The sequence below is a fragment of the Cydia strobilella genome, chromosome 5 (assembly GCF_947568885.1).
Source record: "Cydia strobilella chromosome 5, ilCydStro3.1, whole genome shotgun sequence".
Taxonomy (NCBI): Eukaryota; Metazoa; Arthropoda; class Insecta; order Lepidoptera; family Tortricidae; genus Cydia; species Cydia strobilella.
The window spans coordinates 19786662-19800486 of record NC_086045.1 but is presented as its reverse complement, the minus strand read 5'-3'; the positions used below and the strand labels follow the sequence as shown (position 1 = coordinate 19800486).

Genomic DNA, 13825 nt, shown 5'->3' with positions numbered 1-13825 from the left:
GGAAGAAACTTTTTGGTCCACCTTTTTTTTTTTTAACGTTGGGGAAATGCGTTTACGCATGCCACCTGGTCCGGGGGAACCAGACTAACCAGAGGACTACCGTCTAAAACCACCAACGAGTGCCGAATCCGCCTTAGATGGGGTGCCGCAGGGTCGCTAAAAGCATTCGACCGCAAGCGCCCCGGCGGGCGGCCCGCAGGCCGTGAGCATTTTTGGGTGCCACTTGGTGAGTGACCCGTCCTGTGAGCTAGAAGAACCGCAGGGACTCCCCCGGAGCCCTGCGCAGCCCGCTACGGTGGAGGCAGCAGGCGCGCATAGCGCCTGGCTCTGCCCCCAGCCCGTCGTCGGCGGAGTGGTGTTTTGGTCCACCTTGCAGTTGGTGGTTCAACTTGATTTTGTTGTTATTTGCTTGACTTCAATTCTAGTACCCATACCTATAACCAGGGCCCACAATAGAGATTTCGGAAAAATATTTGGGGCCAGGGGGCCTTCACTCCTTTGTTGCCCTGGGGCCTCCACACCTCTAAATCCGGCCCTGTATGTAACCCCCTACTACAGTAAGGTTACAAAACGAACGTAATAATTACCTACTAATAACTTTTTTCAAATAAATACGCCGCATAAATCTTTCGTTATTCTTTCGTCGGTAAGATGGTTGATTTACGTTAACGTAAAATTCTAATAAATTACAAAATCTTGTAGGCTCGTTTCAAAATCCGCAAGAACGGTCGAAATGCCATCCGCTGAGTTATGTAAAATTTTCTACTGCATGCGGAATATTTCGAGTTGTATTCGGTTGTACTGTATTATTATTTATTACATAAATATTGTTTCAGAGGGGCGTATTGGCCCTGGGACTGTGCGAGTACGGCTGCGGAGACGCCAACATGACGTGGGTGCGAACCGTGTACCCCACCACCTCCACCCCTATCAACATACCCAACATGTGGAACAAATACTTCAATTTCACTGTAAGTATATGCATGTCAATTTGTAAGTCATAGATATGCGGACACTTTATTAATTATCATTGTTCACATCGTCGCTATACTTACTCAAACTCATATCCAGATCCAGGGGCGTAGCTAGAGGATATGGCGCCCGGGGCAGTCACCAAATTTGCGCCCCCTGACGACTGACAAAAGTTTCCCTGCTGCTGCACTTCGGGTCGTCCCACCTCGGCCACCTGTGCTGATAATACTTTTTTAAATTAACGCTTTTTTCTATTACCCAGCGACTCAAGAAGTAAATTTTGTATTAGACAGAAACGTTTGCCAACGATACCACAATGCTTACATATACCTAAGGAAAAGTGGAAATATTCACTGTCTCGAATTCACGACTCCGCCGCTCTACTTACTGAGACTTGCCCGTTGACGGCGAATATTGCCACCATACCCTTTAAAACCGGCTTAGGGAACGCCTAGCGACATCTACCGTAAGAGTGTGTTGGAATTCCGGTAGGCAAACAAGTGTAGTGTGACACTTTATCTTTATTCACGCAATGTACCGTTTGTACCCAGCAAGTCGTTTCCGACGACGACGACTACGATATCCAAGAGCATCCACCGCACTTGTGCATCGACGGGCAATGCCACGTGTACATGAACTACAAGTCGCGCATGGTCGTGCCCATGGCCATCCAGCCGTACGACGAACTGTACGACGACAACAACACGGACTACTGCTCGTACCGCATAGGTCAGTATGAACCACGTGTACATGAACTACAAGACGCGCATGGTCGTACCCAATGGCCATCCAGCCGTACGACGAACTGTACGACCACAACAACACGGACTACTGCTCCTACCGCGTAGGTCAGTATGAACCACGTGTACATGAACTACAAGTCGCGCATTGTTGTGCCCATGGCCATCCAGCCGTACGACGAACTGTACGACGACAAGCCGTACGACGACAACAACACCAGTAATAACATATACTAATCTATGGGTCCACCATTATTATGAGCGTTTTACGTTTTGTTATCTGTCAAGCTCACGTCAAGTTACTTAAACACGCTCCATCCAAGGTCAAATTACTTTCCCCACTAGTGGATAAAATGCGTTTTTACCCGCTTGTTTTAAAGGATAAAAGACAACTTTCCAAGCTAGTGAGGGGAAAATAAGTATTCTTGTCCATTGACCGTGTATCTCCGGATGCAGGAGGCGCGAGCTGCACGGTGCCGCCGGGCCGCGTGCCCGACGGCGAGGACTGCATCCCCACCGTGCGGTGCCAAGTCCTGGACCCCTACGACGAGAAAAACTCCATCATGGACCACGCAGAGTGCAAGGTTTACACCGGAGACCCTACCGCCACTTTCTGGACCTACTTCGTTATAAGGTATGTGTTTTGTACCTAATAGGTGCCGATTGTTCGTGTCGATATTTAATACCTTGACTGTACCTCATCTCATCATTTTTGTACCTACCTCATATTAGGTACTGTCACAGACGTTTTGTTGATCCATCTAAGGTTCAAGCTAATTTGGTTGCCAATACTAACGGTATGAAAAGTTCAATGTAAACTAAACCCTAAATGGCACAATAATTTAAGTCCGTGACTGTACCTAATATGAGGTAGGTACAAAAATGATGCGCCATCGACAATAAGGTCCCTTTTCATAGAAAATGCCCCATATTACCAGACCCAATATCATTATCTCAGCCCTTTCAGAACTATTAGAAGAACGGTGTTTCGTAAGGGACATTCTCGTGGAATGCACCTTTATTGTCTTGGGCAGTATTAATTCACCTTATTGTATAAATGAATATTTGCGCAGGATCCTCTCCGACATATGGCCGACGGCGGCGTTAGCGCTGCTCGGCACGGCCTGCGTCATCGCCACGCGCGAGACGTCCATCGGGCGCGGCGACGTGGGCCGGCAGCTGGCCGTCGGGACCATCGGCCTGGCCATCTTCCCGCCCATCGCCGGCGTGGCCGCGGACGCGATGCCGGACAACCCGTTCCTAGTGCCTTTTATCATGCACGCTGTCTTCATGCTGATTGGCGCTGCCATTTTACTGTTGGATAGGTAAGACACGTTGTCAAGGGATCTTCGGGGTCGGGACTATATTCCCGCCCATAGCCGGCGTGGCCTCGGACGCGACGCCTGACAACCCGTTCCTCGTGCCTTTTATCATGCACGCTGTCTTCATGCTGATTGGCGCTGCCATTTTACTGTTGGATAGGTAAGACATGTTGTCAAGGGATCTTCGGAGTCGGGACTATATTCCCGCCCATAGCCGGCGTGGCCTCGGACGCGACGCCTGACAACCCGTTCCTCGTGCCTTTTATCATGCACGCTGTCTTCATGCTGATTGGCGCTGCCCACAGAAAACCATTTTACTATTGGATAGTTAAGACATGTTGTCAATTGACCTTCGGGTCTATCTATATGCCTTACTATATTCACGCCTATAGCCGATATGGCCTCGGACGCGATGACTAGCACTTAAAGCCTAGGGGTCCAAGGCGTTAGCCCGGATTGCTAAAGACGCCGGTTCGAATCCGGCGCTCACCACTGAAGGGCTTCGTCACTTTTTCTTTAATATACCTATGACATCTATTTCAGTTTATACTTTGATGTTCCAGTCATATAAACGCCCAAGATTTTTTTTAATTTTTTTTTTAATTTTTTTTTTTTAATTTTTTTTTTTATTATTATTTATTGAGAAACAAACAGTCTTAAAGTAAACATAAGCAACTTAGCTAATAGCTACAAATTGATTTTTTATAGACCTATAGTTTCCTAATTCACATATAGAGGTACAATTAAAGAGTAATGATAAATAGTGCAAACTTGTAGTACCTAGTAGTTGTACATAATCAAAACAATAGTATACCAACTAATACAATAGCATATAAATGTATAAACAAGAGAAAAGACTTATACTTACACTTTTCACTTAGACTTAGACTTAGACTTAAATTACTAAGATTACAAGTACTTACTATCGGGTTGCTTGCAACATTTCACCCTTATTTTAATAAAGAATATACAGTTCTTTTAAACAAGCCTAATGAACTGCTAAACAAATCTGCGTCCATACACTTTTCATTGTACTACCTACACGCGCGCCCAATATACGAATGCCGTGCCGTGCCGTGGTCTATAGGTGTAATATTGTTATTACATAATGCAATTGTGACTTGTTCGCAGCAACATGCCGTTGTCGACGCCGGAGTGGTGGTGGCACACGTCGACGGGCATGCTGGCGCTGCCCATGAACGCGGTGCGGCGTTACGGCGCCGAGACGGCCGCCATCTTCGCTGTCGTCACCCTGCTCGGCGTGCTGTGGAGCGGCATCGACTCCTACCTGCCTTGGTGAGTATACTACGCATGCTGTGGACGCCCATCCTCGCCGTTGTCACGCTGCACGACTGTAGGGCGTCCACTCCTACCAGCCTTGGTGAGTAGACCAAACTGTACACTGTGGCCGAATATCACACCCATCACTATCTTCGATTGTTCACTAGGTTGTTGCTAATAGCTGTGGTCATGTGGTGTTGGGTGTGGAGTCGTAGGTACCTGCCTCGGTGAGTAGACGACGGTGCACTGCACATGCAATGAACGCCGGACATAACCGTGGTGCGGCAAATAACTAACGTTACACACGAAATGTCTGAATATACTGTTGTCAGTATAGTCATGTGTGACCTGCAGGCTGCAGGGGACAGCATAGGAGCATTCTATTGGTTGACGCGAAGTGTAGTGCTCGACCAGGGGCCACAAGGTGGCACATCTTACAACGCGCATAAATGAGTGTGCGTGAACTATATACCTGCGCATGCGCGTTAAGTGTCAAAGTCTATAGTTTTAGGTTTTCTATTTAGGTCACAAGGATCTTATAACGTACACGTTTTTATCTAATTCTGCATACAGTCAGCATCGAATAAAGTATAAGGACCCTAAGCCCGAAGCATTTCGTACTTGCCTTTTCCTGTTTCTGTGGCACGCGCGTAAGTACCTAAATATGTACATATATTGCTCCCCCGCCATTTTGCCGGCGGTCAATGCCACTGTGCGAGCGGTACAGTAATATTACTACGCGCGTGCGAAAGAGATAGGAACAGGAGGGTCAATGTACAAAATTGTCCGTGTTTAGCTTCCTTACTTTTAGATAGTGACAAACTATAGGTAAAATGTAACCATTTTGGCATTCATCTATTTGATGGTCACTGTACCTACAACTAACCACATGCCGCTTACCATACACAATTATTGCTAAGGAAGTTTGAATCTAATTGCAATGGGAATTGGGTTGAATTTTATTTGTTTGAAAATTTTACGAGACAAAAAAAATGCTAGTATGTTTTGTTTTCAATGTACATCGTAATGTACATTGGGCGGCACGAAGCTATACCAATGTATAATATCAGCAGCGGTATCATGGTCGCATTTTTATCACCTGTCATGTCATGCTTCACTTTCGCACTTACATACTTACATAAAGAGCCGACGATCCTAACCCTACAGGACGGTGAAGGACCTGAACGGCACGGAGACGGAGATGGGGCTGACGGTGGCGATCGGCGCGCTGCCGGCCATCCCCGCGCTGTGGTGGGCGGAGGCGCTGGTGGACTACGTGGGACACTCCAACGTCTTCATCACGGCCTTCACCTTCTACTGCCTCCGATACACTGGTAAACTAATCCAACTTTAACCTTCAATGTAGGAGATAGAGTTCAATTTGTTTTGTTTGAAAACTGAAAAATACAAAACAAATGCAGCTCCATTCCAATTTAAAATTATTTAAATACCATCGAACTGGTGGAACTTTATAGGAGGTTAAATATATACCCAATCTTCTAATCTAATTAAGACGGACAAAACCTACACGCAAAACTTGCCCCGCACTCCTCCAGACTAGGGCTCGCGGTCGAATCCGTGTTTCGTTTACACGTTTCGAATACCCGTCTCCGAATAATACGTAAACGGTTTTCTGGCCCGTTCCGCACGTTTAATTAAGAAACGTGTAGTTAAGACCCGTGTACACGGATAAACGGGTATTCGAAGATACGTATCTTATTTATCCGTGGCTCCGGACACGTCCTTGACGATAGTAGCGAAGGAACGAACGCCAGCTACAAATGAATAGACAAAAGATTCATGACGAGTTTCTGTCATATTTAACCTTATTCCGTGGGGTCATAGAGTCGAAATTTAATAAACGGTTTAGAAAACCCTTTCTTGAGCAGGTAGTTTTTGCTTGCAATAGGTATTACGAGTATTCACGCTTCTTATCAAAGTAGTATTTTATATAGCACTTTAAATAGCTACTTTTTTTTACGTTGCGGGTTAGCGATGAAATAAAATAAAAACCTGCTAGTACCTATTTAAAAAAAAAATTAGAACCATCGAGTTCAGTATGTAGGCAGGAAGTCAAACTAATGTTCGAAATTGGCATTAGGTAAGTATTTATAAAAAAATAAATTTTTAACTTTCTTCTTTATTTTTAGTTTAATTTGAGAACATGATATGAAATTATATTTCTTGTCATATAATGTAGTGTAGGTACACCTTATAAAACAAAGTCCCCCGCCGCGTCCGTATGTCTGTCTGTATGTTCGCGATAACCAGACCTCACCTATGAATGAAGTTTTTCTTTGGGAATGTTTATGCGTATATTTTGTTAAGGTTTTGTTTAAATTGGTAGAAGTATGACGATGTTTGCTAATGAAGTTAGAAAAAATCACGCTGGCCAGGAGCTTAATCGGAAACGCTGCCCAATCTATTTGAGATATAACGACACAATGTATGGTGGAAAAAAGTCTACAAAAAAGTGCGCGATGGCTGTCTGTCTATATTTTAAGAATAATTAACCCATTATTAACTTCTAAAAAACCGGACAAGTGCGAGTCGGACTCGCCCACCGAAGGTTCCGTACAAAATTTAATTTTAAATTTTAGTTGTTATAGCGGCAACAGAAATACATGTGTAAAAATTTTAACTGTCTAGCTATCACGGTTCATGAGATACAGCCTAGTGAGTGGTGACAGACAGGTGGATGGAAGTCTTAGTATTATTGGGCTTCCGATGTGAATACTTGTTACAGAATGTATTTTATTATGCTTGACTCTCCATGCGAAGCCGGGGCGGGTCGCTAGTTATTAATAAACATTTTAAATCAACTAGATAAAATTGCACCGTCTCAATAAATTCTAATTGTTTTTGCTCTAGGTACCTCTTACCATAATAAAACGCTTTTTAGTGCGGCGCGGCTACAAAACAATGGAAAACATTTTCTTGTGCAGATGTTTTGACCTTATTACAACGACATAAAGCTTATAATTCGCGGTGACACTTGTGATAATAGTTTGGGAACCTACATGTTTTCGACGATGACAAACAAAAGGATATTGGAAAACAATGGATGGATGGACCATTTAAGTTTATTACCTGAACGCTAGTGAGAAAGTGACCAAAGTGAATTATGAATGATTACCAATTTAAAGATCTATCTTAATGTAATTAGCAATATTATCGCAAGTTATCCAAGGTAGTATGGGTTTTTATGGTTCTTGGGTAAAGTTCTGCTTTTCATTTGAGCATGATTACTCGATAATCCCGCTTTTGTGTACCTAACTTTTTTTGCGCCGTTGGCAGGTTTGTTGTTTTCGCAAAGCAGTAATACACCTGAGATAAAAATAACCACGAAATAATTAAACTGTTATTTTTAATGAATATTGTATTCTGTCTGCACACCTATTATTAATGAAAAAATACAATACCATAATGTAATTATAAAAAAAAACTATGATCGATATCAAATTTATGTAATTAGCTAAGAAGAATGTGTTTTATTAAATGATATAAATAGTTTAAAATAAAAATTATATATACCTACTATTAAACATAGGAAGATGGCTCAGTACCTATGTTTAATCAATACGGTTAAAAACAATTTAAAAAAAAGTAATTGTGCGGTTTTATGAAACCACGATGCAAGTGAAACTTTTCGGATTGTAGGCATTTAACTAAAAAATTTCGGAAATTAATTCGAATTACGGTATTAAAATCGCGGTTTTAATGTTAACTTAATAAATTGGGGCGATAGAATAAAAGTTTTACTTTAAAAATCGTAGACAAACGAATTCATCTGAAGTCAACATAATAATAGTGGAAAGTGGACCTTGTTACCATTGTACATTGGCTCAAACTGGTTCGGAGTATTCAGACCCGTTCGGAACGGTCTTAAGTACCCGTGTAAACGGAGATACGTGTCTGAGATACGTTTCTTGGGAACGTTCCTTCGAAACGTTTTCGAATCCCGGCGGTTCCGTGTAAACCGGGTTTTTAGTACCGCCGGGCTTAAGAACACGGGTATTCGTTTCGGCGTGTAACACGGATACCGGGAGCCCTACTCCAGACGCGAAGGAGCCCATCACGCTCGCCGCGTTGCCACGTTGAACGGCTCTAACTAAGACGGATAGATGCCTGTATTTTATTTTAACCAAACGGCAATAGGTAAAGCTCCTTCTATACTAAATGCAATTATTTTTATTAGAGTTGTCCGTTATCTTGCAGGTCTGGCGTACAGCACCGACTACACCTGGATAGCGGTGATCGAGGCGCTGGAGGTGTTCACCATGAGCCTGGTGTGGGTGACGGCCGTGCTGTACTTCCGCCACCTCGTGCCGCGCAAGTACACCGCCACCGGCCAGGCGCTGCCGGTCATCGCGCACTTCTGTATCGGTGAGTTAGTAACTCAGGTCTGGCAACTATAGTTTGGCAAGAGTCGTTCGTCAGCGGAGCATAGGTGGAGAAATTCTTAAATTTTCCTGTGATTTTCTTAGGGCCACTTACACCATCCAGGGTTAGTCACTAACTCCGAGTTAACCTTTGACACAGGGTTAAACTGCACTGGGAACTCCGGGTTCAACCGGTTACCTAATCCCGAGTTAGGGGCTAACCCGGGATGGCGCAAGCTAGACCTGTACCAATAACTTCTGAGGTTATAAGAATATTAATGTTGCTTATTTTTTATATATAGTTTCCAGACCATATACTAAACCTAAAAATAATATTTTGTGTCATCCTAGGTATTTGCTTAGGTAGAAATTTAGGTATTTCTTTTTTCAATCAGCATTCTGTAAAAAAAATATTCGAGACGAAATTCTTTGTTTCCCTGTAAAGGCAAAGTGGCTTCCGACGTACACACGCATTTTGTGTCATTTTCATCCACGGGTATAATGGCATTTAATAAATACCTAATATTGATCCTAAAACGCCTAAAAAAATATTAGAGTCGGTAAGTGAAGTGTTGTACTTTACAGAACATTGTTATATGTTATTCAAACAAATCTGTGTCAAATTCATCCACCGCTTTTATTTAAAAAAAAAAATTTTCTAATTAACACCCTGTATCTGCCACAAAAAAAAATTCATGTTATTAAGTTTACGTCTACAATATTATAATACCACATTGAGACATCATTCATAATTTGGGTCATTTTGATCCACGGTTTTTTTACTATCTGGCAAAATAAAACTCAATTGAGCAAGAAGGGCGTGCGCGGGGAAGGGTACCTACGCGGGTGGGGTGCTTATTATACTTGCCGCAATATCAGCTGGCGACTGAGATCTTAATACTATCTCCTTTACCCTTGTTAAGACCAACCAAGAGATGGCATTATGAGCTGTCTCGCCACTTAGTTTTGCGATACAGTGTATTTATTTCATTCGGAGGCATAATTACATTGTCTTATCAATCTTACCGTAGTAGGTATATAAATATAATTAAAAATAAACTGTAGGCTGCACTCCTCATACTGACCAACATTTGTGACGTTCCTAATCAAAAGGTACCACTTTCTCTGACAGGTTATTTGTATAAAGATATAATCAAATTTCGTCTTTATGGTAAACGACAAAGTGGTACCTACCTTTTGATTGAGAATGTCACAACAGCGACTTAAAAATTACTTTTGTTTCGATTTTTAGTAGACTTTTTAAGTTTATTTTAAGACGCAATTTATTGTGATTTTTGTTATGTTTAAGCGTGGCAAGCAACATTAATTACATTGATGATGGTGTTCATTAAATACAATATTTTTTCATACTATACTGAACTGTCACCCTATACATGAGAATGAACAGCGCCCTCTTGACAATGATCATATATTACTGGTCAGGCTTTAATATGTGTCATAATTTAATAAAGTCCCCTTTGTGGATTCTAAGTTTCCGAGTTACAGCAGTTTAGTGAAAGCGTTTTTTTTTTAAAGATAAATTAAGGGTTGAATAAAGAGGAAAGAAAATTTGATTATTTTTGCGCTACGACGCACGGTTTAAGAGATACAGCCCTATAAAGTTTTTTTTATTGTTTTTTTATTTTTTTATTTTTTACATTGTGTTTTTTGTATATTACTTTGGGGTTTCATAAAGGGGAACGAAAATTTAATTATTTTTGCGCTACGACGCATGGTTTAGGAGATCAAGCCCTATAAAAAAAAACTTTTTTTTTTTGCGTTTTTTTTTTTGTATAAATTAATGGTTACATAAAGGGGACCGAAAAGTTGATTATTTTTGCGCTACGACGCACGGTTTAGGAGATACAGCCCTATATAGATTTTTTCTTTTTCTTTTTTACGTTTCTAAATCTTAATTAAGGGCTTCTTAAGGGGAACGAAAATTTGATTATTTTTCGCTACCATGCACGGTTTAGGAGATACATCCCTAAAGTTTTTTTTGTTGTTTTTTTTTTCTTTTTTTTGTCATTGCCTTTATTGTTATTACTTTGGGGTTTCATAAAAGGGAACGAAACTTTTATTATTTTTGCGCTACGACGCACGGTTTAGGAGATACAGCCCTAAAATGATTTTTTTCTCTTTTTCTTTTTTGCGTTTTTAAATATTAATTAGGGGCTTCTTAAAGGGGAACGGATATTGATTATTTTTGCGCTACGATGCACGGTTTAGGAGATACAGCCCTATAAAGTTTTTTTGTTATTATTTTTTTCTTTCTTTTTCTTGTGTTTTTGTATATTATTTAGGGGCTTCATAAAGGGGAACGAAAATTTTATTATTTTTGCCTAACGACGCATGGTTTAGGAGATACAGCCCTATAAAGATTTTTTTTTAAAATTTTGCGTTTTTTTATATATAAATTATGGGTTGTATAAAGGGGAACGAAAATGTTATTGTTTTTGCGGTACCACGCACGGTTTAGGAGATACAGCTCTATAAAGATTTTTTTCCTGGTTTTTTTTTGTTTTTTTTTTTTAAGTATTAATTACGGGTTTCTGAAAGGGGTATTTTAAATTATTTTTGCGCTACGACGCATGGTTTAAGAGATACAGCCCTATAAAGATTTTTTTATTGTTTTTTTTTCTTTTTTTCTTTTTACATTGTGTTTTTTGTATATTACTTTGGGGTTTCATAAAGGGGAACGAAAATTTTATTATTTTTGCGGTACCACGCACGGTTTAGGAGATACAGCTCTATAAAGTTTTTTTTTCTGGTTTTTTTTGGTTTTTTTTAAAGTATTAATTACGGGTTTCTTAAAGGGGTTTTTTAAATTATTTTTGCGCTACGACGCATGGTTTAAGAGATACAGCCCTATAAAGATTTTTTTATTGTTTTTTTTTTTTCTTTTTTACATTGTGTTTTTTGTATATTACTTTGGGGTTTCATAAAGGGGAACGAAAATTTTATTATTTTTGCGGTACCACGCACGGTTTAGGAGATACAGCTCTATAAAGTTTTTTTTCCTGGTTTTTTTTTGTTTTTTTTTAAAGTATTAATTACGGGTTTCTTAAAGGGGTTTTTTTAAATTATTTTTGCGCTACGACGCATGGTTTAAGAGATACAGCCCTATAATGTTTTTTTTTAATTTTGCGTTTTTTTTTAAATATAAATTATGGGTTGCATAAAGGGGAAAGAAAATTTTATTATTTTTGCGCTACGACGCATGGTTTAGGAGATACAGCCCTATAAAGATTTTTTTTTTAAATTATGCGTTTTTTTTAAATATAAATTATGGGTTGCATAAAGGGGAACGAAAATTTTATTGTTTTTGCGGTTACCACGCACGGTTTAGGAGATACAGCTCTATAAAGTTTTTTTTCCTGGTTTTTTTTGTTTTTTTTTTTTTTAAGTATTAATTACGGGTTTCTTAAAGGGGTTTTTTAAATTATTTTTGCGCTACGACGCATGGTTTAAGAGATACAGCCCTATAATGTTATTTTTTTTAAATTTTGCGTTTTTTTTTTTAATATAAATTATGGGTTGCATAAAGGGGAACGAAAATTTTATTATTTTTGCGCCACCACGTACGGTTTAGGAGATATTATATCTATATATATTATATAGCTATAATAGCTCTATAGTTTTTTTTCCTGGTTTTTTTTTTAAAGTTTTAATTAAGGGTTTCTTAAAGGGGAACGAAAATTTGATTATTTTTGTGCTACGATGCACGGTTTAGGAGATGCAGCCCTATAAAGATTTTTTTTGTTCATGAAATAAAACTATGAAAACGGATTATATCGCGTATATTGAATTTATAATACATCCCGACGTTTCGAACTCTTTACACCTCTTTAATCCGTTTTCATAGTTTTATTTCATGAGTAACTATCGCGGTAACCGAAGACAATATTATTTTTTTTGTTGTTTTTTTTCATTGTGTTTTTTGTATATTATTTTGGGGTTCCGTAAAGGGGAACGAAAATTTTGTTCTTTTTGCGCTACCACGCACGGTTTAGGAGATATAGCTCTATAAAGATTTTTTCCTGTTTTTTTTTGTTTTTTTTTTAAGTATTAATTAAGGGATCCTTAAAGGGGAACGAAAAATTGATTATTTTTGCGCTACGATGCACGATTTAGGATATGCAGCCCTATAGATTTTTTTTTTGTTTTTTTTTTTCATTGTGTTTTTTTGTATATTACTTTGGGGTTCCGTAAAGGGGAACGAAAATTTTATTATTTTTGCGCTACGACGCACGGTTTAGGAGATACAGCCCTAAAATGATTTTTTTTCCACTTTTTCTTTTTTGCGTTTTTCAATCTTAATTAGGGGTTTCTTAAAGGGATTTTTTTTTAATTATTTTTGCGCTACGATGCACGGTGTAGGAGATACAGCCCTATAAAGTTTTTTTGTTATTTTTTTTCTTTTTTTTCATTGTGTTTTTAGTATATTACTTTGGGGCTTCATAATGGGGAACGAAATTTTTATTATTTTTGCGCCACCACGCACGGTTTAGGAGATATTATATCTATATATATAGCTATAATAGCTCTATAAAGTTTTTTTCCTGGTTTTTTTTTTAAGTTTTAATTAAGGATTTCTTAAGGGGAACGAAAATTTGATTATTTTTGTGCTACGATGCACGGTTTAGGAGATGCAGCCCTATAAAGATTTTTTCTGTTTTTTTCTTTTTTGCGTTTTTAAATCTTAATTGGGAGCTTCTTAAAGGGGAGCGAAAATTTGATTATTTTTGCGCTACGATGCACGATATAGGAGATACAGCTAATACAGCCCTATAAAGATTTTGTTTCTTTTTTTTTTCATTGTATTTTTCATGTATTACTTTTGGGTTACATAAAGGGGAACGAAAATTTTATTATTTTTGCGCTACGACGCATGGTTTAGGAGATACAGTCCTATATATTTTTTAACAATGCATGTGCTCGAAAAGTGCGTTTCCTACGGAGCCATATCGTGCGGAAAGTACTGCTTTTCCGCACTAGTGCTTTTTGTTTTCAATTTTTTTTTACAGTACATATGGTGCTACTTTCTCGCACTAGTGCGGAAAAGAGCACTTACCGTGCATATGTCGGAAGTTTAAAGGGCCATATGTACTGTAAAACGTACGATACA

General features: G+C 39.3%; 1 protein-coding gene across 1 annotated transcript in view; it reads left to right on the top strand.

Moving 5' to 3' along the window:
• LOC134741590 (uncharacterized) overlaps positions 1-13825 on the top strand; it is a 42286-nt gene that overhangs the window by 23555 nt on the left and 4906 nt on the right. Inside the window, exons 6-12 of the mRNA XM_063674427.1 lie at positions 837-971; positions 1524-1701; positions 2169-2346; positions 2786-3037; positions 4166-4330; positions 5483-5649; positions 8534-8701. Coding sequence (XP_063530497.1) covers positions 837-971; positions 1524-1701; positions 2169-2346; positions 2786-3037; positions 4166-4330; positions 5483-5649; positions 8534-8701 — 1243 coding nt within the window. The remainder of the gene's footprint in view (positions 1-836; positions 972-1523; positions 1702-2168; positions 2347-2785; positions 3038-4165; positions 4331-5482; positions 5650-8533; positions 8702-13825) is intronic.